Source organism: Zootoca vivipara, chromosome 7, assembly GCF_963506605.1.
Source record: "Zootoca vivipara chromosome 7, rZooViv1.1, whole genome shotgun sequence".
Taxonomy (NCBI): Eukaryota; Metazoa; Chordata; class Lepidosauria; order Squamata; family Lacertidae; genus Zootoca; species Zootoca vivipara.
Window position 1 is genome coordinate 28,287,124 of NC_083282.1, and position 22,995 is coordinate 28,310,118.

General features: G+C 40.3%; 1 protein-coding gene across 10 annotated transcripts in view; it reads right to left on the reverse strand.

Moving 5' to 3' along the window:
* The window catches only part of ADGRL2 (adhesion G protein-coupled receptor L2), a 257,131-nt gene that overhangs the window by 63,238 nt on the left and 170,898 nt on the right, over positions 1-22,995 (reverse strand). For all 10 annotated transcript variants that reach the window (XM_060276788.1, XM_060276789.1, XM_035123241.2 and 7 more), the window contains exon 4: positions 11,997-12,106. In XM_060276788.1, the coding sequence (XP_060132771.1) occupies positions 11,997-12,106 (110 nt within the window). The remainder of the gene's footprint in view (positions 1-11,996; positions 12,107-22,995) is intronic.

The window sequence follows — 22,995 nt, forward strand, 5'->3', positions numbered from 1 at the left end:
TAGGTTAAAGAGGCAATACAGAAAATGCTCGTATGTAGTTTCACTTAGTAAACCTGAATAAATAATGAAAGACTTGACTAATGCATGATATACCTATCTTTCCCTTTGCAAAGCCTCAAGCAAAATCCTGTTAACTTTATCTTTTTTTCCAAAAAAAAATCCCCTTCTATTAATATGATATGCACACATAGATGTATTATGTATGTCACTATATATACATTTTTTAAAACAAAAAACCCCTTTGGTTTAAGAAGAGTGAAGGCTTCAACAAGTCACCCATGCTCTAAAAATCATAGAAATCACAAGTTAAGGTTGATGCGTTAACTTTCTCACCATGTAAGTAGTAAAGATGTACAATCTTCATAGATTGCTTACAAATTGCACACACGGTTCATCTTAACATTTGGGCTTAATTCTCCCTCTTCCTCTGCAAGTTGGCGGCAACACAGATGTGGGAGTTAGTGCTCATAAAATATTTGCTCTTGAAAGGTTTAGAGTTCTGCATATTGAACCAAATGTAAAACCAGCAAAGTTTGAACATTATCATGGAATCATAGAGTTGGAACAGTTTCGCCCAATGTCGGGCTTGAACCAATGACCCTGAGATTAAGGGTCTCATGCTGTACCAACTGAGCTATCTATAGTTTAATGGCCAAATCCTTACAAGACGGTCCCTAGTGTTACCTCTGTAGACACCGTTCATCTTTCAGCCTTGCTGCAGAACTTGTAAGTAATCCCAGTTGGGTGGCATCAAATCAGTCCTCCTTGTCCTATGGTATTTGCTAACCAAGGAGGGGTGTGTTTTGCTGATTTTGCCCCTGCAGCCCCCTTTTCTAGGGGATCATCCCAAACATATTTTCAGGGCTGCTGCTAGAGGGAGAAATTGTCAAAAATTGCTACACTCCTCCTTTAGTGGCCACCTCCCATTGGACCCAAAGCCTTTGAACAGGGGTGTGAATTCAATACAGTCCGATATTGTGGGCTGTACGATACCTCTTATTTTGCTTACATGGTGCAGAAATTAAAGTGAAACTCTTATGTTTTCTATGCTTTCGCAGACCAAGAGGTATTTGTCAGCTTTTACTCTTCTGCTAAACCAACCTTTTCTTGTTTTTAGAGGTTCCCTTTTGAAAGGGAAGTAAAGAAAGCAACTAAATTAGATGAGTTTTGTGTGTATGTGTGAAATTTTGCACAATGGACATTTGTACATAGGCTCAGCGTAGGACTCCTTTCCTGTGCTTTCCTGCTTGGTGGTAAGAAGTGCAGCAGCAGAAGGTCCCTTGCCACATGCAAGCCCATTCACACATTACATCGGACCTCAGCAGGTCAACATCGAACTGTGTCTCAGGCACAAAGAAGAACAGAGTGCATGCAGAGCAGACAAGCGTTTAGAAGACATCCTGCAAGATATTTTCGTTTTGCAGGTAAGGAACACTGAGGTTCAAACACAGCCATCACCTTCCCTCACAGACAGATTCACTCTTTCACTCAGAACTTCTCCACCACTGAGCTATGACACCTTCAATTACTTATTTCTATGGTACTACTGATTTCTCCCCTGCTCACATAAACTTCCAGGAGCAGGCTGATCCTCCTCCACTTTACCACGCGGGAGGCAAGATCACTTTTCCAGAATCTGCAGGCTGCCTCTTTTTGAAATGGCTGTTGCCAAATTAAAGGAAGCAACCTTCAGGGAGGTTACGGTATGCAATTTCCCTAACTAAACGAGAAAGTGCTTTTCCCCCCCTCCACTCCACTCCTGAGTCAAATAGCTGGTTCCACACCTTCAGAGAAGAGGTTCCCTTCTTCATGTAGGATGAGAAGACTCAACCTGGCAGAGAGTGGAAATATATCCTTCTGTGCTCAGAGTTATGCAGCCAACTCACACCACAGGAGAGAATATGTTGCTTTCCCCTTTCATTCAAGGGAAGGATTTCTCCCATCTCCCTGGTAGAACAGGAGAGCTGATTGGAGGAGCAGGAAACAAGCAGTTTTATAGCTGCCAACTAAGCTTCTGCTAATGGGAGAGTCCCCCAAGGGTTGAGTTCCATTCACAGGATTATCCCGAACTGATTTCCCCTTTAACCTGCACCACCTTTGCCTGTTGAAAATCTGCACTGCAGGATGAGGTGTGGTGCCTGGGGGTGCTGGGAACATCTGATGGACTACAGTTCCTTCCACAAATGGAATGGGGATACTTAAGATCTAAGTCAGGCATCCCCAAACTGTGGCCCTCCAGATGTTTTGGCCCACAACTCCCATGATCCCTAGCTAACAGGACCAGTGGTTGGGGAAGATTGGAATTGTAGTCCAAAACATCTGGAGAGCCGAAGTTAGGGGATGCCTGATCTAAGTCTCTGTTGCATCCTGGTTGAAAGGGGACAGTATTGGATGGAAAGCTTTCTCGTCCACCCATCCATACCCCCGTCTCTCTCCCCATCCCCATCCACCTCTCTATCCTGAAACAGCATGGCTTCTGGTTTGCTGTGTATGTCACTTTTAGACAATGAGGGTTGGGCAAGCATTATTGGGCCACCACTATATAATTTGCTATTTCCCTTTCCACTGATTGAAATGGAAACTTTTGAGATCTCATAGCTTTAGAAATACCAAATGAACTTTCATTAAACCAGCAAAAGGGGGACCCCTGCAAATAGTCTTGAAATGTTTGACATTCGCTAACGCACCAAAAGCAATGGGAAAGCAAGAAGAAAAAGAAAAAAAACTCTTTGAAGGAGAGTGGGGGTAGAGAGAGGAGGGAAAACAGCCACCACAATTCACCATGACCAAATAAATAAATAATGTGTGGCAACGTATCTATCTAATAATAATAATAAAAATCTGTCTGAAATTTAACCAGTGGATAAACTTTACAAATACAGTAGATACTTTGTTCAGAAGTCATACAAAACAACTTGAGCCTGTGTAAAACAGAGGTTTCAGGCTTTAGAACAGAGATGTGCTGAAAAACCAGGTTGTCTTAACTATGGAACGTCTCCTGAAGCTTCATAATATAGTAAAAAAAAAAAGTCTTATATGGATATTATATTTCCTTTCCTATTCCCACCCTTCTTTCTTAGAAGGCGAGGTGGCTCGTTTGCATTATCTTTTTGGGGTGTGTGTGTGTTTTTGTACTGCTGGATATTAATCTTGAGAAATGCAATGACTTTTCAAATCTTGAAGTGAAACATCTGCTTAAGAGAAGGAAGAAGCAAAGCACAGTAAGCAATTAAAAGAAGAAAAGTGAGCACCAGAACCTTAGCCCACTCAGAAATTCTTCAGCATACAATAATCTCAAATCAGAAGCCTAGTTTGCAAAGCAAATCTTACCAAATATTCATAATATCAAATCTTTGCCCCGTCATCCCAATAAAAGAAAAACGTGTGGAGTGGGGGGGGGGGGTTGGTTAGCTAATGCAACTTACTCATTTCCAAGGCAGGAATATATTAAATACTTGTAGATAGATATCCCAGTACAGCAATCTGTTCTGGCCAAGGCAGTGCAACAAACGGAGCCCATTTCTGTGCACATAGGATTGCATGCACATAGCAGCTTTCTCCATTGAAATGAATGGGAAAGCTTGCACATTTATCAGAGTAAATGAAGGACTCAGCACTGGGATGAGAATGTATAAGCTAACTTTTGTCCAATAACGGCTAGCTATGAAAAGTGCATTATTAATTTTTCTAAGAGAGAAAAGCATACACCTTGGAGAAAATGCTGGCCATGCCATTCTTTATGTAGCATGTCTCAATTGCAAGCTAATGTACGCAATATTTTATATTAAATATACTTTTTAACAATGGCATTATCCACGAAACATTTTCCTACCAAAGACATGACTGGTACATGAAACAATCATGTTGCATTGTATCACATCATAATCCACCAATAAGAGGAAGATTGCACCTGCTTAGGATGAATAATAGTAAAACAGTGGCATAAAGACAAGGATAACATAAATATTAGTGATATGTCTGTTGTGAGTGCATAGTTGTACAACTGTGCATTTTCAGGGACAGATGGGTTTGCTAAAGTAAACAAAAACTGCAAGTTCAATCAGTGCAGCTAATGAATGAAACACTTGAATATTTTCCACTGAATTCCTGGGTCCAAGCAAGGCTTAAAATAAAATATCGTGCACAGATGTAGGAAGTGGTGCTTCTGATGTGCTTATTAATCCTAAAAGGACTGACTTGGGTTATTTGAAGTATCAACATATATTGTGCAGTATAATTGAGAGAAATGTCAAGTGGGGTTCTCTCAATTCCTCTGTAATTTAATCAATAAAACTCTTATTCAAGGAAAAAGCAATGCATTTTTAGCTTGATTTAGAATTCTCATTTTGGTAGCAATTCATCTACAGCAGCTTTCATGTTGAAAAGGTTTTGGGGGGAGCAGGAACCATTGGCAGTAGACGGGATTTTTTGGGGGGGGGAATAGAGAGCTATTAGAACCCAAGACATTTAATCAATTGAGAAGAATCCTCGCAACAGTAATACATATCTAAATGCAGTCCATAAAGAAGCAAGAAGACAACAAATGATGTGAGGGTTTCATATCCTGTATGATACATAGCTCTAATCATTTACCAAAGAATCCAATTACAGCACCATTCCAGGTTCCAGTGAATAGATGGAGTTGCAATGAGATTGCAAGTTTTGTTGATATTTGTTTCAATCATTTTAGGAAGGAATGCCACATCCAAAAAATAATGGAGATGTGTGTGAACACTGGAATGGCCAGCCACCATAGTCAACATCTGCCTGAACAAGTCTCCAGTAGGGCATGGTGTTACTCCATAATCCAAATTGCAGGTTTGAATTTTTAAGTGATTGTGCACTGTGACAATGGCAGTACTTGCAAAGTCACCATAGTTTTATCAGGTGGGTGAACTCTCAGAGACAGATGCAGTGTCCTGTCCTGTTAATGTGTGATGGTAACAGAGAACCGAAAAGGCCAGAAGTGGTAAAGGGAAAGCAAGAAGAAGGGTGACTGCAGTTGTGCATTGGTGCTACTCGGTCCAAAAGACCAAGAGTGTGATTTCAACTCAGATCTAAATCCTACTGGGCCTACTCCCCAGTTAATATGGTAGAGAACTGCAGCCTGGTAAATCTGGAAGATTGCCCTGAAGCTAGTCTGCTAAACATGTCTTGGGATTGATCACACACTCTGTAGTGACTGGTATGTTTTCCACATTTATACTGCTGCTGCCTCTGAAGAAATGGGAAATATGGGTCTGAGAGCCTCCATCAGTCCCCATCAGGGGACAATCAAAGATGATGGAAGGTGGGAGCCCAACCTCATCTCCTGTTTTCCCACTCTTGTAAAGTGTGGTGGCAAAATGCAATTTCTCCAAGTGGCTTCTTAGGGCAGGTATATTGACTATCTGTTAATGCATGTGCCTGCTTCACACTTAGATGCTTTTCACAGGCAACACTATTGTACGTGTGACAAGCACGCATATATATATATATATATATATATATATATATATATATATATCCCTTAGGTTGTTTTGAGGCTACTTCCCTAGGTTACTATTAAAAACATACAGGTATACAGAAAATTATGGCAGTGGCCCATAACCAGGCATTTTCTGCCATTGCACCTTCTCTTCTGAAAGTCCTTCTCTGTGTTATAGACTCCACATGCCCCTTGAAGACATACTGTTTTTGCTTTTCCTGTCCATTAACTATGGATCCTATACCCTGTATTCATTGACACTGTTATTATAGTTGAGGTTTTTATACTGATGTTTGTTTATACTGTTTATATGTTGTACACTAAATGTAACACGGAGAGCATGAATTTACTACAAGGAGCAAGCTTTGGCACTCTGCCTAGATCAGTTTTCTTTCAATCTTGGAATTTTCCTTCCTTAACATTCCCCCTCTAATTTCCCCATCACAAGAGACTATTCATAATCTGTACTGAGCTCCAAGGATTTATAAGGAGAGAAATCATTATTCTCTTGTTTTTATATACAATCACTGTGCATTCTAGGCTATATGGCAGGACATAAATCACAAGTAAATAAACTAAATGAATGCTATGGCTCCCCGAGATCTCCATGCTCTTTTGGGGCATGTGTGTGGCAGTGCTTCAAAGTATGCAACTAAGGAACCTTTCCTCACAATTTAGGTTCCTTAAGCAACTTTGGTTCTTGGGATGCTGGTTCACATGCATCCTTAACACAAATGTTTTGCATACCATGGCTTAAGATGGCACTGTAGGGAAACAAAGAAGCAGAAACCCAGATCTACTCATCACTCATGGATCCATTAGATGGAAGTAACAGGAAAAATGAGATGCTGTATGGGCAGAAGAGGGAGTTGAGTCTTAAGGGGAAAAAATGTTCGCCCACCAAACGTCAAGTGTGGGTTAGCAAAAACAAAAACAAAAACCGAGGGCTGCAGACTAGAAACTGTGCACCCAGCCCCTTCATGCTCACTAATCATGCTCAAAATAAAAGTAATTGACAGTGCAGTGTATCAGAGCTCTATTAGCAGAAAAGGAGCACAGAAGGTGTGCATTGCTAGGCAAGGATGGTCTCTTCTCTCCTTGGCCTTGAACCTGAAACACATGATGGATGTAAGTGCATTAACTCAAGCACAGGGGAACAGAGCAGTGCAATTCAGTGCTTTGATGCAAGTATACAGGGTGCACAATGACAATTTCAGAAGCAGCGCTGACAGGGTTGTAGCAAAAGTGACACTAGGGTTTCAGATATTCCAGTAATTCAGACACTTGTTGCAGCTCAATAAGGACTGCTGCAGACCACCTCATGTAGATACAGAAAACCTCAGTCTCATTACAAAGAGGATGTCGACCTTAAATGAAGAAGACCACAGAGAAGGATTTGGGTTTTGTACAGAGAGAAGAAAGCAGATTTTTAAAGCAAAACTCCAAAAGAAAAGGAGAGATATTTAAAAGCAGATTGAAATAAGTAAATAAAGCTCATCTGAACATTTTGAATGACACCAGAAATAAGAGGAAATTTACATGACAAATGTGTAGGTAATATTGGCATCACTATTATTTATATTGGAGCTTGAGCAATCATTAGCCCCATTCTGGTGTTCAATCTCCTTGCATGTAAACAAGCCCATTAGGAGAGTGGAGGCCCGGTGCAAAAACCCCTCTGGTGTGTCATCTCTGCACAGTTTAGAGTCCTTCACAACTCTGAGTGGGGATTGCACAGGTGCTCTGGGTGCAGCAGAAACCCCGGATCTCCTGCAAGAAGCATGTAGCTTTTTCTTCTCAAGGAGGCTCAGCAAATGGCACACTAGCATGTAACACACTGAACCCGGATCTAAACTCTGTAAGGATGAGGCAAAAGCAGGACAAAGAAGTAGAAGCCTGCCTAACATCTATACCATGGAGGAGAGCCTTATGTAGTATCCAACCAGCTAACCCATGACATTAGACACAGGTTAATTCAACAGAAAATCATCTTCTGGGCCTAATGGGCACCAACATGCCTTAAGCACAGGGGCATCACATCCACAGATTACTGCTGGAGGTGTAAATAGCTGCAAGCTGATCTAATTTATCCACTATGGAACTGCCCAGTAAGCCAATGCTTCTGGAAGGAAGTACATACAGAGTTCTGGACAAATCCCTGTTGATAGGAAATGTCAACACAACAATTGGCTCCACACCTGCCAGGTGGGGGTTACCAAAAGGACAGGAATAATGGTTCTGCTTTGGCAGCAAAGTGAATAATCCTTCAGTATTGGAAAACACATATGTGGAAAACTGGATGCAAGACCTCCTGCAACTAGCCTCCCATGAGAAAACTCTGCTCAAGTTTTCATGCACTGCATGAAAAGCTAAGTTTCCAATAGATTTGGAGAACACATTTTGAAATCTTCACCATGTTAACACCCATGACTAGAAGCAGTGAGAGGCACAACACAGGGATGGAAACGTCCTCAACTTAATGGGTGTGAATCTAGGAAAACCAGCAAAGCATTGGCGCTCATTTATCCTAAGCCTTATCTGAGCATGCAAACCTGAGCGCTGTGTACAATGCTAAACAAAACTGAATATCAGAGGTGAAAATACTGTAGCTAAGAAAAAGAGCATTAATTCAGAGAGGGGAGGGAAGCTAAGGGACTGTGCTGCCCTATTGTAATATTGTGAAACCCCTAATAAACCATGTCTTTCTTAACCTTTTGAGGGCTCTAAACTGCGCAGAGATGATGTGTCAGAGCTGGAACGGCTTAACAGTATACTCACTTCTCTCTGCTTGTCTGCTTTCACATGAAAAGACTGAACACTCACATGTAGCTGTTCTTAACCTGGACGGTCATGAACTTATATTTGAAGTATGCTGATCATTAATTTGTAATCTACAAGCTAAATACTCAGTGCATGTTCCAATATTCACTATTTCTTCCTCTGTGTAGATGTGTCTGTGAAGAATTTTGAACAGACATCCACAGAAATAATTTGTGTGCATGCATGTGTTTGTTTGTGTGTGATGTGATATACATTTGTAAGAGAAGATGGGTGCAGGTTTCGTCAAGCTGTCCAGTTGCACAGTGCTGCAAGGAGAGGGATTTAGTACAAGTCTTCTTAAAGACAGAGGGTCAAACTAAACATGACATTATTCATGTCTGAAACTCATATATGATAGAGGATAGCAAAAAAGACAATCACGGGAATATAATGAGCACAAAACGAATCTAAACCGTGAAAGATCCCTGAAACGAGATATATTGAATTAAAGTATAATAAAGATAGAATAATAAATTAAGGTGGAGCTAAAGTAACTGACATAATTGAATACTCAAGAAAACATAAATTACTCAGAGTACCTTGATGGTTTAAGCAAAACTAGACTCTGTATTTTGGGTAATTTACCCGATACTGCCTGGGAGTTTTCGGTTTTTCTTAAAGATTAAAAATCCTCCCCTTATTCTGAATTGTTGAGAAGTGACCTTGAGTCTTTACGAATGCAATAAGTTTCTTTTTCCTTCTGAGGAAACTGTTAGATCATTTACAGCGAAACGAGGTTTTTAGCCAGCATCCCGTCAAGGTTCTTTGAGCAATTTATGTTTTCTTGAGTGTTCAACAATTACGTCAGTTAGTTTAGCTCCACCTTAATTTAGTATTCTATCTTTATTATACTTTAATTCGATATATCTCGTTGAAGCTCATATGTGGCTGGGTTTTTTAAAATAAAGAAATAAAACAGCTAGCTAGCTGGCACAGGGGTCCCAGAGGTGCGTTGGGTGTGCTGGGACGAGGACTTTTAACTTTTGTCCCCATTAGGGAATGAAACAGATAGTATATTCCCCACCCCTGATTTGGAGCAAGACCACAGTGGGATGAAGACTTAACTTTTCCTCCTCCTGCCCCCATGCCACAGCCCTGATCTGGCTCAGACATCCCATGTCAGCTATTTATTGCCAGAAAAAAAATAGCCATACAGAGACTAAAGATGCAAAAAAAAAAAAATCACATCTAGTTTGGATCCTCCAAGCTTGCATTGTTCAATGCAAGCTTGTTCCTCCAAGCTTGCATTGGAGGAAGTCTGTAACATGCCTGATAGAGAAATCTCGACTCACGGGTTTTTCTTGTTAGTTTTGGGGTGCAGGACTGTGGCCAAAATTAATTTGCTTCTTTAAATAAAGCATTATATATTACAAAGTAAGCATGATCATGTTACCTTTTCTTTTTCTAAGGGACTTGTAAATAGTAAGAACAAGAAAATGCAATTATCAACAAATATTCATATTAAATCAAATTCAAAATATGCTTCTTCAAATTAAGCTCTGAATTTGATTCATGAATCAAAAAAGACTCTTGATTCATTTCACTTCTACACAGAGCAACTGAAAATAGCTTTGTAATGAAATGAGCAGTAAGCAATATACATATTGAAATACAGCTATTTTTAAAGGAGTAAAATTACAGTGCTGTGCAGAGTATCCTTCTGTTAACTGCAAAAGAAACATTTTTTTCTCTGTAGATAGGAAAACCCAAACCAGCAGGGCATATCCACACTTGTCTCCCTAAAACAGCATGAAAAAAAAATGATTTGAAATCTGAAAATAACATTTGCATTTAAAAAAAGAAAAACTACTGTCTTGTCCTACATGACCCAACGAAACAGAAACATCATGGCTTTTGAATAGCTTGGAATTGGATTCACTGCTTCTTTCTGGGAATTTAGGAATAGAAATAGTGATCTTAATGTAAAGGTGACTTTATGAAACAAAGCTGTTTTTGTTAGGTAGGGACAATACATTCCTCCTCAAAGTGCCACAAGAAGGATGGTTTCAATGAGCCACCAATGATAGACACATGAGAACAGGGCACTAAAGCTCAGCACACACAGTAGGATTCCAATTCCTACCCACGGCACAAAAAAAGGAAAGCCACAACAAGCATCTGTTTCACAATGGCACAGGAATACATAGCAAGAATGGAAAGAAAAGATGGTGTGTGTTCGGCCTTTAACTGATGCTCAGAAAGATCAATACTGTGACTCAGTATTGAGTACTATCCAGATGCAAACTGTTGTATACATATACATACAGTGTTAAGTGCATTAATGAAAAAAAGGAGAGTTGGTACTGCCTATTTCTGACACAGCTGATTCCGTCAATATTTTAGGGCGCAAATGCTACTAATCCTATATTGTTCATTTCTTGCTATGTGTATGTTCCCTACACCCAAAAGCATGCTGCAATTATTTTTATTATTTTAAGTTTGAAGATACTAAAAAAACATCAACGTCACATTTATAATAAATGGAGGACAATCAATGCATTGCTGAAGTTTACTGTTAGAAGCAACAGACTTCCTCTAATGGAAAATCTGAGACCAAGGTTGACTTTATTTTGAACGACGGCATTGTGGAGGAGAAAACAAAAGCTTTTCAGAAACTGGATGAATCAGCTCTTTAGATCCACGGCAGGCATTTCAAGGCTCGTCGACTGGTCTGCCAAAGATGCTATGCTCCGCTGATGAATGGAGACTCATCATGGATAGGCTGTTACGGCGGATGATGGGGTTATTTTGGGGTGGGGGTAGATACTGCATACCCCCTGATTAGTGTATCATTTGATTATTATTATTTTAAGAATCAAACAATGAGATTCTGTAGATTAAAAAAAGAATGAATGTGTAATTCATTAGTTGTAAAGCTTTTTGTGCACCTCCTTCACAAGAGGGTGGCAACATGAGAACGGGCCTTTTCTATGGTGGTTCCCAGTTTGTGAAATGCTTTCCTTGGGGACTTCATTGCATTTCTTTAGGCAGCAGGCAAAAATGTCGTTCCCCCCAAACCAGGCCTTTGGCTAATTACTTTTTGTGGGAGTGGGTTTATTGGTTTGCTTCTGTTTTATTACGTCTTTTGTGCTCTTGTTTTGTATTTTTATGTTGTGAACTGCCCTGTGATCTTTGGACGAAGGACTGTTTACAAATTAAATAAACAACAACAACAATGATCTTCAAACTGAAAATAAAAATGAAATAAAAGCAAACATTGCTGTATCAAGTAACTGGGGAGATAACTCCCGGATATTTCCACGGTACTGTATGGCTGTGAACCACTGTTACCACAGCAGGTAGCTGGAAGATTAAAATTGAAGTCAGTGGTTTCTTTAGAAAACTGCAAGCCAAGCCAATTTGTCAGGAACCGGTATTGGGCAAAAGTACAAATTTCTATCTAGTCTTTTGAATAGCTAATTCAAGTTTGTTTTTGTAGGGGGGCGGAGAGAGGAAATAAAACCCTAGTACCCTTAAAAGCCAAACACTTAAGAACACAGACAGCCACTTGGCCAGCATCACACGATGGCTCCTTTCCACACTTTGCTGAAGCTAATTGGAAGGCCTAGTTTGAAAGTGCTCTGCATGCATAATAGTTCTCAGGCCCGAAACCTATGCTCTTTTTGTGCATCTAGGACTGCCACAGCATCAATTGTGAAGGCTAGAGGAAGTGAACAAGAACAAAACAAAACAAAAAGTGTATACTTACTGTAAGGGACACATTCATATTGTACTTCGAGGTATTTGTATGTTCCAGGACAAGGATCAGGAAACACATCTGACCCGGTAACTACTATACACTGGGTTCTGTTGTTGCACCTGGGGCAGGAGAAGGAGAAGGATGTGTGTTAATTTCAAAATCAGAATTAATTTACAAAGTTCGCGGCAACCATAGCTAGGGAATCATTCCGTACTGCATTTGAATTAGACTACAATGAGGTTGTGGGCTACATGTATTTGTAGTTCAAACTCATAATAATTTTGCACAACTTTCAGTAATCGGTAGCAGAAGTAATTTCAGACAGTAAAGGCTAAAGGCTTATTTTAATTATATTGGATACTGTTATCCAATGGAGGATACCCTTCCTCTATATTCTGGCAACTCACAGGGTGCGTTACAAAAATCCTAAAACAATGTAACAAATCTAATTAACAAAATATAAGCCATCATGGTGGGGACATTAAAACCCTAAACATACCTACTCAGATGTAAGCCCTACCAAGTTCAATGGAATGTATTCCTAGGTAAGTGATCATAAACCTTTGTAAGAAAATAATGCTTCTTAAAGCAACTTGCTATAAATTACAATAAAGCAAAAGGGCTTCATCCAGCCCAAATTAAGTACTTTTTAAGTATCATTGATTTTAATGAGTTAATTGCTCATGCTGGGCACTCTACACAATTCTACGCATATTTGCTATCACAAGTAACTTTCACGGTGCTCAACAAAACTTACTCCCAAAATCATTTTTTCACAGTGAAAGCTACTGATTTTTACATTTTTGCACTTTGTAAACAAATATATTAAGACGGGATTTGTATTTTACCACTAGGTACTTTAAAATGGATTGATTTTGATCTGGCTCAAGCAGCACTAGTCAAAACCAAAAAAAGGGGGGGGGTGAAGAAAAGTGAAAGAAAATGACTTTCAGCCCTTTTTTCTCTGAAAGCAAAGGAAGGAGGAAAATAAAAGGTCAGAAACAGTTTGGTGACTAAAAACAAGGAAAGCTTGGCTGATCTCCTGGGTGAATTCTGTTTGTCAGTAAGTGAAGGAAAGGAAGCCAGATCTTAAAATAATAGTCTAGCCTTTGACTCCAGCCGTACATCAATCCTTGTGCTACTAGCACTTCCCACACTACTGAATACCCCTTGCACAAGTTGAAGAGATCTGTCTTGTGTCAGGGAACCCCTGACATCTGTCCCCTGCCAACAGGTGCAAGATCAAGCCGAGATTTCAGTTCACGCAGCTGGAAGAATATTAAAAACAGCCCAACAGTACAACTTGAGTTGTCCTTCCAGCAAAGAAATCATGAATTTTTGGTTGGTAGCTTTGGAAGAAACATTCAGGAAATGTCAACAGCAGTGGGAAGGATCCAGGTTTCATGCACGACAGATAAGATCATGGGAACAGAAAACTTCCGTTCTTCTTCTTCTTCTTCTTCTTCTTGCAATAATGATGTTGGTTCTGTCCTAACTATTGCAATTGAAACTAGTAACAGCCGTGTTGGTCTGACGTAGTCGAAACAAAATAAAAAAAAATCCTTCCAGAAGCACCTTAGAGACCAACTAAATTTGTCATTGGTGTGAACTTTCGTGTGTATGCACACTTCTTCAGATACACTGAAACAGAAGTGTATCTGAAGAAGTGTGCATGCACACGAAAGCTCATACCAATGACAAACTTAGTTGGTCTCTAAGGTGCTACTGGAAGGATTTTTTTATATTTTGCAATTGAAACTGTTATGTATTTTGAGATTCCTCATAAGTGCAGAAACTGGACATAGAATTCAGCTTCCTGCAACTGCCAGCTTCTTTTTTTTAAAGCAAGTTGCCAGCCTTTATGACACTATATAAATGCTTGAAAGTGGATAGGGGATGGGTGATGAAATCTCACCACTCAGAACAATGGCTCAACAAGGCTTCCAGTGGGCAAAGGGTAACCCTCCGCGGTAGCTTGTCCTTTTATGCAAGAGCAGGATACATGATGTGAAATGTGAAGATATGTGTGATTCAAGTAGATTGCACAATTTGACTTTGCATTATTATTATTATTTTTAAAAAAGACTGACTAGCTGGAGCTGACAAATAGCTGACATTGGTAGTAGTAGCTGCCTGTGGACTGTCCACTTCTATTTTTCTCTGGATTTTTAGACATCATCCTGCAGAAAATTACCAATGACAGCATTATAGTTGTGTATACTTCAGCTTTACAGCTCTGAAATGATACTTTTGTGAAAATGAAACCGCCACAGTATCTCATACACTGAATACATTCAGTAGGCAATGTACTTATTTCATAGCCTGCATATGAATTTTCTGTGTACAGTCGTACCTCGGGTTATGAACTCCGCAAAACCGGAAGTATTTTTGCTGCGCGTGCGTTCTGCGCAAAGCGCGAAAATCGCAGAAATTGTGCTTTGTGCATGCGCAAAATGGTGCTTCGGGTTACAACCACTTCGGGTTACGAACTGCATCCCAGAACGGATCGTGTTCGTAACCCGAGGTACCACTGTATACTGGTTGTTAGTATGTGATAATTTGTATAAAATACATATCTTAACTGGGAACAGGATATGTGTGCCTAATTTTGAACATTTGCATGCCTTGTGAGTAAAAAGAAACCCACAAAACAGTTGCCAGCTGCCCAAGGAATTTCTACCAAAGCGTAGGATATAAACCTCTGTGATAAATAATAAAATGAATGGTGGGAAATGTGGAACTAACTTGAATCTACATTTAAATCTCTGTTTTATGGTAAAATCGCATTCTAGGCAACTAAATCAACACTGAAATCAACAAAAAGATTAAATTACTATTTGAAACAATAAAAAGAAGCTATCATTGTTTGACTGGAACTTCTACTTCCTCTCCCCATCCTTTCCCAAATCCCCTCCATGGGTTTCCCCAAAGCTCACAAAATGACTTCATTTGATTCAACACAACGGTTGCTAGGGTCTTGGGCTTGCTGATCGGAAGGCCAGTGGCTCCAATCTATGCAATGGGGTGAGTAGATAAATAGGTACCGCTGGGGCGGGAAGGTAAACAGCGTTTCCATGTGCTCTGGCTTCCATCACGGTATCCCGTTCTGCCAAAAGCGGTTTAGTCATGCTGGCCACATGACCCATAAAGCTGTCTGTGGACAAATGCCTGCTCCCTTGTCCTGAAGCAAGATGAGCACCATACCCCATAGTCGCCTTTGACTGGACTAATAATAATAATAATAATAATTTATTATTTATACCCCACCCATCTGGCTGGGTTTCCCCAGCCACTCTGGGTGGCTTCCAACAGAAAAATAAAATAAAATAATCTATTAAACATTAAAAGCCTCCCTAAACAGGGCTGCCTTCAGATGTCTTCTAAAAATCTGGTAGCTGTTTTTCTCTTTGACATCTGATGGGAGGGCGTTCCACAGGGCGGGCGCCACTACCGAGGAGGCCCTTCTGCCTGCTTCCCTGCAACTTGGCTTCTCGTAAAGAGGGAACCGCCAGAAGGCCCTCGGTATTGGACCTCAGTGTCCAGGCAGAACGATGGGAGTGGAGACGCTCTGTCCAGGGTTCCTTTACCTTACTTGTATTCATCATACTGCTCACCACATCTCCCTAAATATTGACTGGGTTTCCTCACAATTCTCTAGAGCAGATTTAAGGGCCGTGTGGAAAAAGAGGGGGGGGAGATTCCATTTTGCAGCCAAAAGCACTTGCGTTAGCAGGACTCTTGTTTGGTTGTTGTTTGTCAAATGATATAAAGGTCATAATTGAAATTTATTTTTGACAAAAAAAACACATCTTGGTGGAAGCTTAATAGGACTTTATTTTGGACGGCACAAATGCAGTCTATAATTGGCTATGATCCAAAAGTGAACAGGTAGTAACAGCCACTGACAAGTTAGAATGAACCAGCACATATCGTTCATCTGTGGCAAAGTTCCTTTCCCCCTTTTCTTCAATGGGACAATGTAGAGATTCTTGCAGCGTGTGCATGTGTCGGATAGGATGGCCGGCTGTCCCTTATTCTAAGTACAGTACCAGCTTTTATTCCAGAGTAACACAGCCCACAATGAGCAGTCCTTCATTTTAGAAGGCTAATTAACAGATTCCGTCAAAAGCTGTAATTGTTGCACTTAAAATTCCTGTGCTTCTGAGATATATGTATACAGGTGCGGCCATTTGAGGAGCGAAGTAGAGGAAGGGGCAAGTAAATTGCCACTTGTATGGGAAAAAGAGAGATAGGCATGTCTGCATACAAACCTCTCTTTCTGCCCACCTTTCTGCAGGAATATGCCCGTGTTTTTATGACAGTATTCCCTGTCAGATAGCATTCTATTGAAGAGATAATGTAAGACCACAAATGTGGTGTGTGTGTGTGTGTGTGTTTTAGAATTTGCAATTCTTTTTACATCTTCCCAATATATACAGCGACACTGAGAGAATCTGAAATCAAACGTGGCCAGCCAATTAACAGCTCCAGAGAGATGGTGAACTTGGCTCACCTCATTTGACTGATTGGGCAAAAGCAGGCCTGTGCTTTTTTTTGCACATCAGATAAAGAGAAGGGGGGCGGTGAGGGAGTCAAACCAATGCATGAGGCAATTTTTCATTTTCCTAACTACTGCTACATGGGCCCGCTTCATGTTTATCCCTGTGCACTGTACAAGTCTGTCCTCGTGTGCTTGGCTTTAAAAGCAGTCCTTGTTCTCATTCTAATTTGTTTGCGTACCCGCTGTAATCTTGACTCGTACAATTCCCAACAAATTGCTTTAGCTCTTCTTTTGATTATCTTATGCTCATTATTACACTTTACCAAGTGAAAAGTATGGAGATGAGATTCCATGTGTAATCTATTTGTGTGAGGTGTTTTAATCAATAGTCTTGCTCTGCTGATTAAGCAGAGGCTTCTGTTTTGGCAAGATAACATTCGTTTCCCCTGTCATGCTCCAAAAGCCATTGGGGATCTTCAGCAGATCATTAGATATGCTACAATAAAGCTTTGGTACATTCCCTTTTCTTCCTTAAATTACTTCTTCACTGTCCTATCATTCCCAGTCACCATTGGCACTGCGTTATTATTACAGCTCCCCTGAAACTTGCACTAGAGCTATGTCTCCGGGCCATAGGATGCCATTTTCAATTGAGGCTTCTGCTTGAAAATATAAATTAAGAAAATTTCATTATCTCCTGCCAGGGGCCATTATTCACCACTGTTCTAGGGAAGATTAAAAATGCAAAAATCTATGGTCTTGAACAAATACTCTGAGATTAAAATGAAAGGTTTGGTATAGCATGACAAGCCTGGCACGCATAGAGGAGCTAGACGTAGTACTGGATATGGAAAGGAAAACTAGAGTGGTCAGAACACACACACACACACACACAGACAGACACACACTGTGGTGGATAAAGAGCAAACTCGGCTTACAGTAGTCAGACCAATGCCGTGTGATCCAGCCTAACCTTTCCATTATACTGCCATTAAATTGGAAATACATGTGAGAGAGTTTTTGCATGGGCAGAGGGTGGGTCGCGGAGAGCGAGAGATGTGCTTTGCAGTGCATGGGCCATCTACTGTGGGATCTCGGGTTTTGCACGGGCAGTGGAGGGCAATGGTTGGATCGGAGAGCGAGGGGGGAGACTTTTTGTGCAGGCAGAGGCGGGTGGGTCGGAGACGGAGACTCCGAGTCAGACAGCAGGCGTGTGGGTGTGCACACACACAGAGGCTTGGTCCCGCCCCCCCCATTGAATAAACCACTATAATTTTTAGGACATCCCCCCCCCAATCCACCCTGACCTGTCCTGTATTTTGCCCGACCAAAGATGGCAACCATAATACACATATATGTAAGAAACCAAGCACTCATGCAAGCACACAAAAGAAGAGAGATGCACATGGAATAGTGGCGAAGACGGCAGGGCCTGTGCACAAGCCAGCTACTTTAACACTGCAGGAGAAATGCAGATGCAGTTTTCCTTAAATGTTTAATAACTAATGATATGTTGAATCTTATTAATTACTAAATAAACATAACATTAGGAAGCCAAATGTGGCACAATTAATATGGCAAAGAAGGTGTTTCACAGTAATGATCCCATTTGTCACAATTAATGTAATAAGTAATGCTTGTGGCAGTTATTTTTAAGTGCGATAGTACAAATAAAAAAATACAACTATCTTCTATTTGGTTAGTTCTGTAAAATCAATCAAGGGGTTCAAATTAATTTGAAAGGAAATAACTTAATTTAATTATGCATCTATATGAATCCAATGAATGCAAATGGAAACCAATGGACACAACCCACCAAATATTACTTATTGCATAAAGCCACCTTCAAGGGCCACTGTGAAATGAATGACATGCGCACAGTGAAACTAGCCTCCCATCTAGTGATGTACAAGCAATATGCCAAACATGCAACAAACTGCCTGTTCCAGCTTACTAAACCCACCAATCAATTAATATGTCAATATGGGCAAAACAATAAAGATATAAAGCACAGAGAGCAAATAGATCCAACAATTTTAAACAAAACACTGGAAACAAAGTAGAACATGATGTGACAGTGGATGGCCTGTGTATGCTTTCAAACTGGTGCCCTTTACACATTTCAGACTACAACTCCCATTAGCCCCAGCCATGCTGGCCAATAGCCAGTGATGAACATGGGAGTTGTAGTCCAGAACGTCTGGACTACAGGAACTTTGAGAAATCTGATGTAAAGGCATGTCCCACTGAAATTAGTAAGCCATACTTCCATAAGGTGGACACGGGTGGCGCTGTGGTCTAAACCACTGAGCCTCTTGGGCTTGCCGATCAGAAGGTCGGCGGTTCGAATCCCCGCGACAGGGTGAGCTCCCGTTGCTTGGTCCCAGCTCTTGCCAACCCAGCAGTTTGAAAGTACGCCAAATAGTGCAAGTAGATAAATAGGTACCGCTCCGGCAGGAAGGTAAACAGCATTTCTGTGCGCTGCTCTGGTTTCGGTGTTGCGGCCTAGTCATGCTGGCCACATGACCCGGAAAAACTGTCTGCGGACAAACACCAGCTCCCTCAGCCTGTAAAGTGAGATGAGCGCCGCAATCCCAGAGTCGTCTGTGACTGGACTTAATTGTCAGGGGTCCTTTACCTTTACCTTTATCTTTACTTCCATAAGGTGTGCTCACAACTGGCATAAAAGAAGGACCCAGCAGATTTGGTAGTTAACACTTGTATGCCACTAATTATTCTTTTATTTGAAATGTCCACAAAAGGGTTACAAGTTTTACCATGTCAGAATGTTCTCACCTCTTTCTAGTTTTAATGTGATACCCCAAATAACAACCTGTGCCAGGGTGTACACAAACAACAATATGTGGGATGTATTTTCTTTATATAACATAATTTGCATAGGTTTTAAATGCAATTTAAAACTGTCTTTGAAAGCTCCTTTAATTAGCAAAATAAGCATTTTTATAATAATAAAAAATAACACCAGTAATTTATTAATAAAACCTCTGATATGTTAGAAGCCTTGATAATTCTGAGCAATTTTACAAGACCTTTGGGTCAGTTTAATGCAAATTAGGCCTGACTCGCTCAGAGTCTTATTAATCCAACCCAACTTTCTTGTTTGCAGAATTGCACATTCAACATAAAAGTGGCTTCATTTTAGGAGCAAAATAAGGCATATTTATTTACGAAGCAGGCCACTGAGGCTTTCTTAATTTCAAAGGGTCATCATGTCTCAACATAATGCAGGGAAAACATTATTGCAGATACATACACATTTATTTAAGCATTTACAGGATGCCTACAATTTCCAAACTTCCGGTGGGATAATTACAGTGTATCTCTATATATTGGGGCCAGTGTCAATTAGGACCAATTACTTACGAAAACGTTCACCTACTGCAGTTTTTGCATGCAGAAACAATCACTTTCCATTTTGACATGGGAAATGGGAAATCGCTATGGGATGTCCTAGTTAAGATTTAAATTAGCAAGAAAGTTGTTACCAGGACATATAGAAGATGCAGCATAATAAGACATGACCTTGTAAGAACCTTGGAGGCTATCGGAATCTGCACCTTCCTTCCAAAACTTGTTAATTATCTGCAAAAGTTACCAGTCTATTTGTGGCATAATATTTTTCTTTTGGGGAGCAAGGGATGAAGAAGGGTAGGGATGGACTTTTAAATATTTAATTAGTCACATGATGTGCGGATAGCGGCAAGCATTTTGCTTCTTGAGCCACGCTCTTCCTAATTGCATGCTCACATTTAGATTGGCCATCGCAAACCTCTGGTGCGTGCAATTATTTATTCCTTAAAGATCTTTCCATGGAGAAAAATATTTCACCCTCATGGCTCTGGGTTTGCCTAAATGACTCTCTTAGCCCATTAATTACACTCTCTGAGTATTTCAGTCACTAATGATGCAAATGAGGGGGGGGGAGTCAACACACAAACCTTTGTGTGCAGAATAAGTAGGTTCTTAAGAGTAAATACATTTCTTTCTTATTTTTTAAAAAAAGTTACCCCATGAATGGAGGGAACACAGATATCCCCCTTTGCTGTCAATGCGTTCTGTGTTTGCCTTATATTTACGGTGTGTAATGGCACAGTCCAACATACAGCAAAAGACTTGCAATATGCTGGCTAATTTCAAGCCATTCCCAAATGATCTAGATTACTTTCCTTTTGTTCTCATCCTCTTTCTTGTCCTGATTAAGATTGCAATCTGAGACCAGTCTGAATCTCTCCCCTGCCCCATACCTTTAGCTTTCCATTTATGGATTTAAAAAGTACAAATCTTAAACTGGAGACTAATAAGTAAATGAAAAGACTTTTGAGTTGATCTTCTGATTTCCCTATCCCTTTCCCCCCATGTGGCTTAAAACTTGCGACAGAAGTGGTCTACCCTTGGAAGGACCTTTGATCAAGTCAGTGGTGTCATTTTCTATTAAAATGTATCTCTAAAGTTTGTGCTACAAGTGCTGTGTTGTTGTCCAGGTTTTTTCTTTCATTCTTGAGAAAGGCTGGATGCCACAAAGGAACAGTTATTCACCAGCCATGGCAATGTCTGGATACAATTAGCATCTTGAAAGTTTGTAAAGCTTCCGAGTTATAACACTTCCTTTGAAAAAGCATTTTTTTAAAAGGAACTAAAAAGGCTTAATGTTGTAAGGATTGGGCACATTACTTCTTTGAATGTGTTCTGCAAGAATCTACGTGAGTCCTTCACAATGAATGGCAGGTTTGTATTATAATTAATATTGCTGCAAAGAGCCCCCTTCCCACTCCACAAAGAAGTTCAGATGTGCAAGAAACATAAGAGATTTGAGGAGATTCATTGACTCACATTGATCAGCTCCCAGCTAATCTCTAATCAAGTTGGAAATATTCATAATCTAATCCTTTTATCAAATTGCCTACCACTGCAAAGGCTTCGTGTGTTTGCACAATTAAAAACTCCATGTTAGCTAGACATTACGCTGCATTACACTGGAAGCAGATCCTTCCGTGTTGAAATAGGCATTGGTTGACAGCAGGAAGTGGTGCATGCACACGAAAGCTCATACCAAAATAAAAACTTAGTTGGTCTTTAAGGTGCTACTGAAGGATTTTTTTTTTATTTTTGCTTCGACTCAGACCAACACGGCTACCTACCTGCAACTAGATGTATAGATCTAGTTACAGGTAGGTAGCTGTGTTGGTCTGAGTCAAAACAAAATAAAAAAAATAAAAATGAGCTCATACCAAAATAAAAACTTAGTTGGTCTTTAAGGTGCTACTGAAGGAATTATTTTATTAAGTGTATAGAGTTAGTGACACCTCCTCAACCTATCTGTGATACTGGCAGTGCTCTGAAGACTAATACATTTGAAATGAGAAATCACCTACAGAGCTACATATTTGCATCACAGAATTTAGCACCTGAAAATAAACACATGTGCAGGGGCATGGGGCGTGTAGAGAAATGAGTCCAACCAGCCTCATTTTTGCACATATATGAACAATCCTTCACGTAAACCCTAAGTTTGAGGACAGCACTGTGATTTATGCTGAAACAATAGCTTCGCAGAGTTCATAAAAGGCCTAGATTAAAGACATGTTCAGCATCATTACTCACTCTAGCTAGAAATCCCAGCAAGAAAGCAATGCTGCAAGAGCTGAAGAGCAAGGTTAAAAGATAAGCTTTGCACCAACAGCCACTACTAAAATAATATGGGTGGTTTTACACTTACAATGGATACATCTCTGTTAGATGAAATATAGTCGAGTCTAGTGTACCTAGTTTGGAAATAAGAACAATAAGGAATCCAGTGAGGGGAGGCTAGCACTGTAGTATAAAAGGATTTTTTGTTACACCATGAAAAGGTTTTGAATGTTCAGGGACACTGATTTGAGTGCAAAGTATGTTTGTTTCATAAAGTGCCTGGCACACATGCCCAACCCCTGATACTTTCTCAAACCTAAGAAAAATTTGATGCAGGATTGCAGTATCCACCGACCGACTGCCTTATATGCTTTCCCAAGTAAAGGGGACCATGCCATTAAAAATCCCTGGCCTCCACAAGTTGGTTCTACTCACAAGGGGCTCCTCAATGTGACCAGGAGTCCCAATAACAGAGGAGACAATGCCGTGAGTACAGCTGATCACTCAATGGGTGGAAGTTGGGTGTAAATAATAATGAAAAAGAGGTAATAGATCAGCGAATCATGTATCCTACTTCTCTGGTAAATATTGTTGGCACCTTGACTTTCTTGCAAAGTTCTGAGCATTTGTGTGTGCAAATCGGGTGGGGGGGATATCCATATGAACTTAATTTAAAAGGAAAGATAGACTCTAAATTTACGACAGTAGAAATCTAAGGCACACCCATCTCTGTAGAATAGTTCAGGGTATTGTTACGTTGTCAAACAATCTGCCATTAGAGCTTTATAGGAGGGTAAATTTTAATTCCCCACTGATGGTTCTTGCGGCAAGCTGAAACACACTGACTGAGCGGAGCAT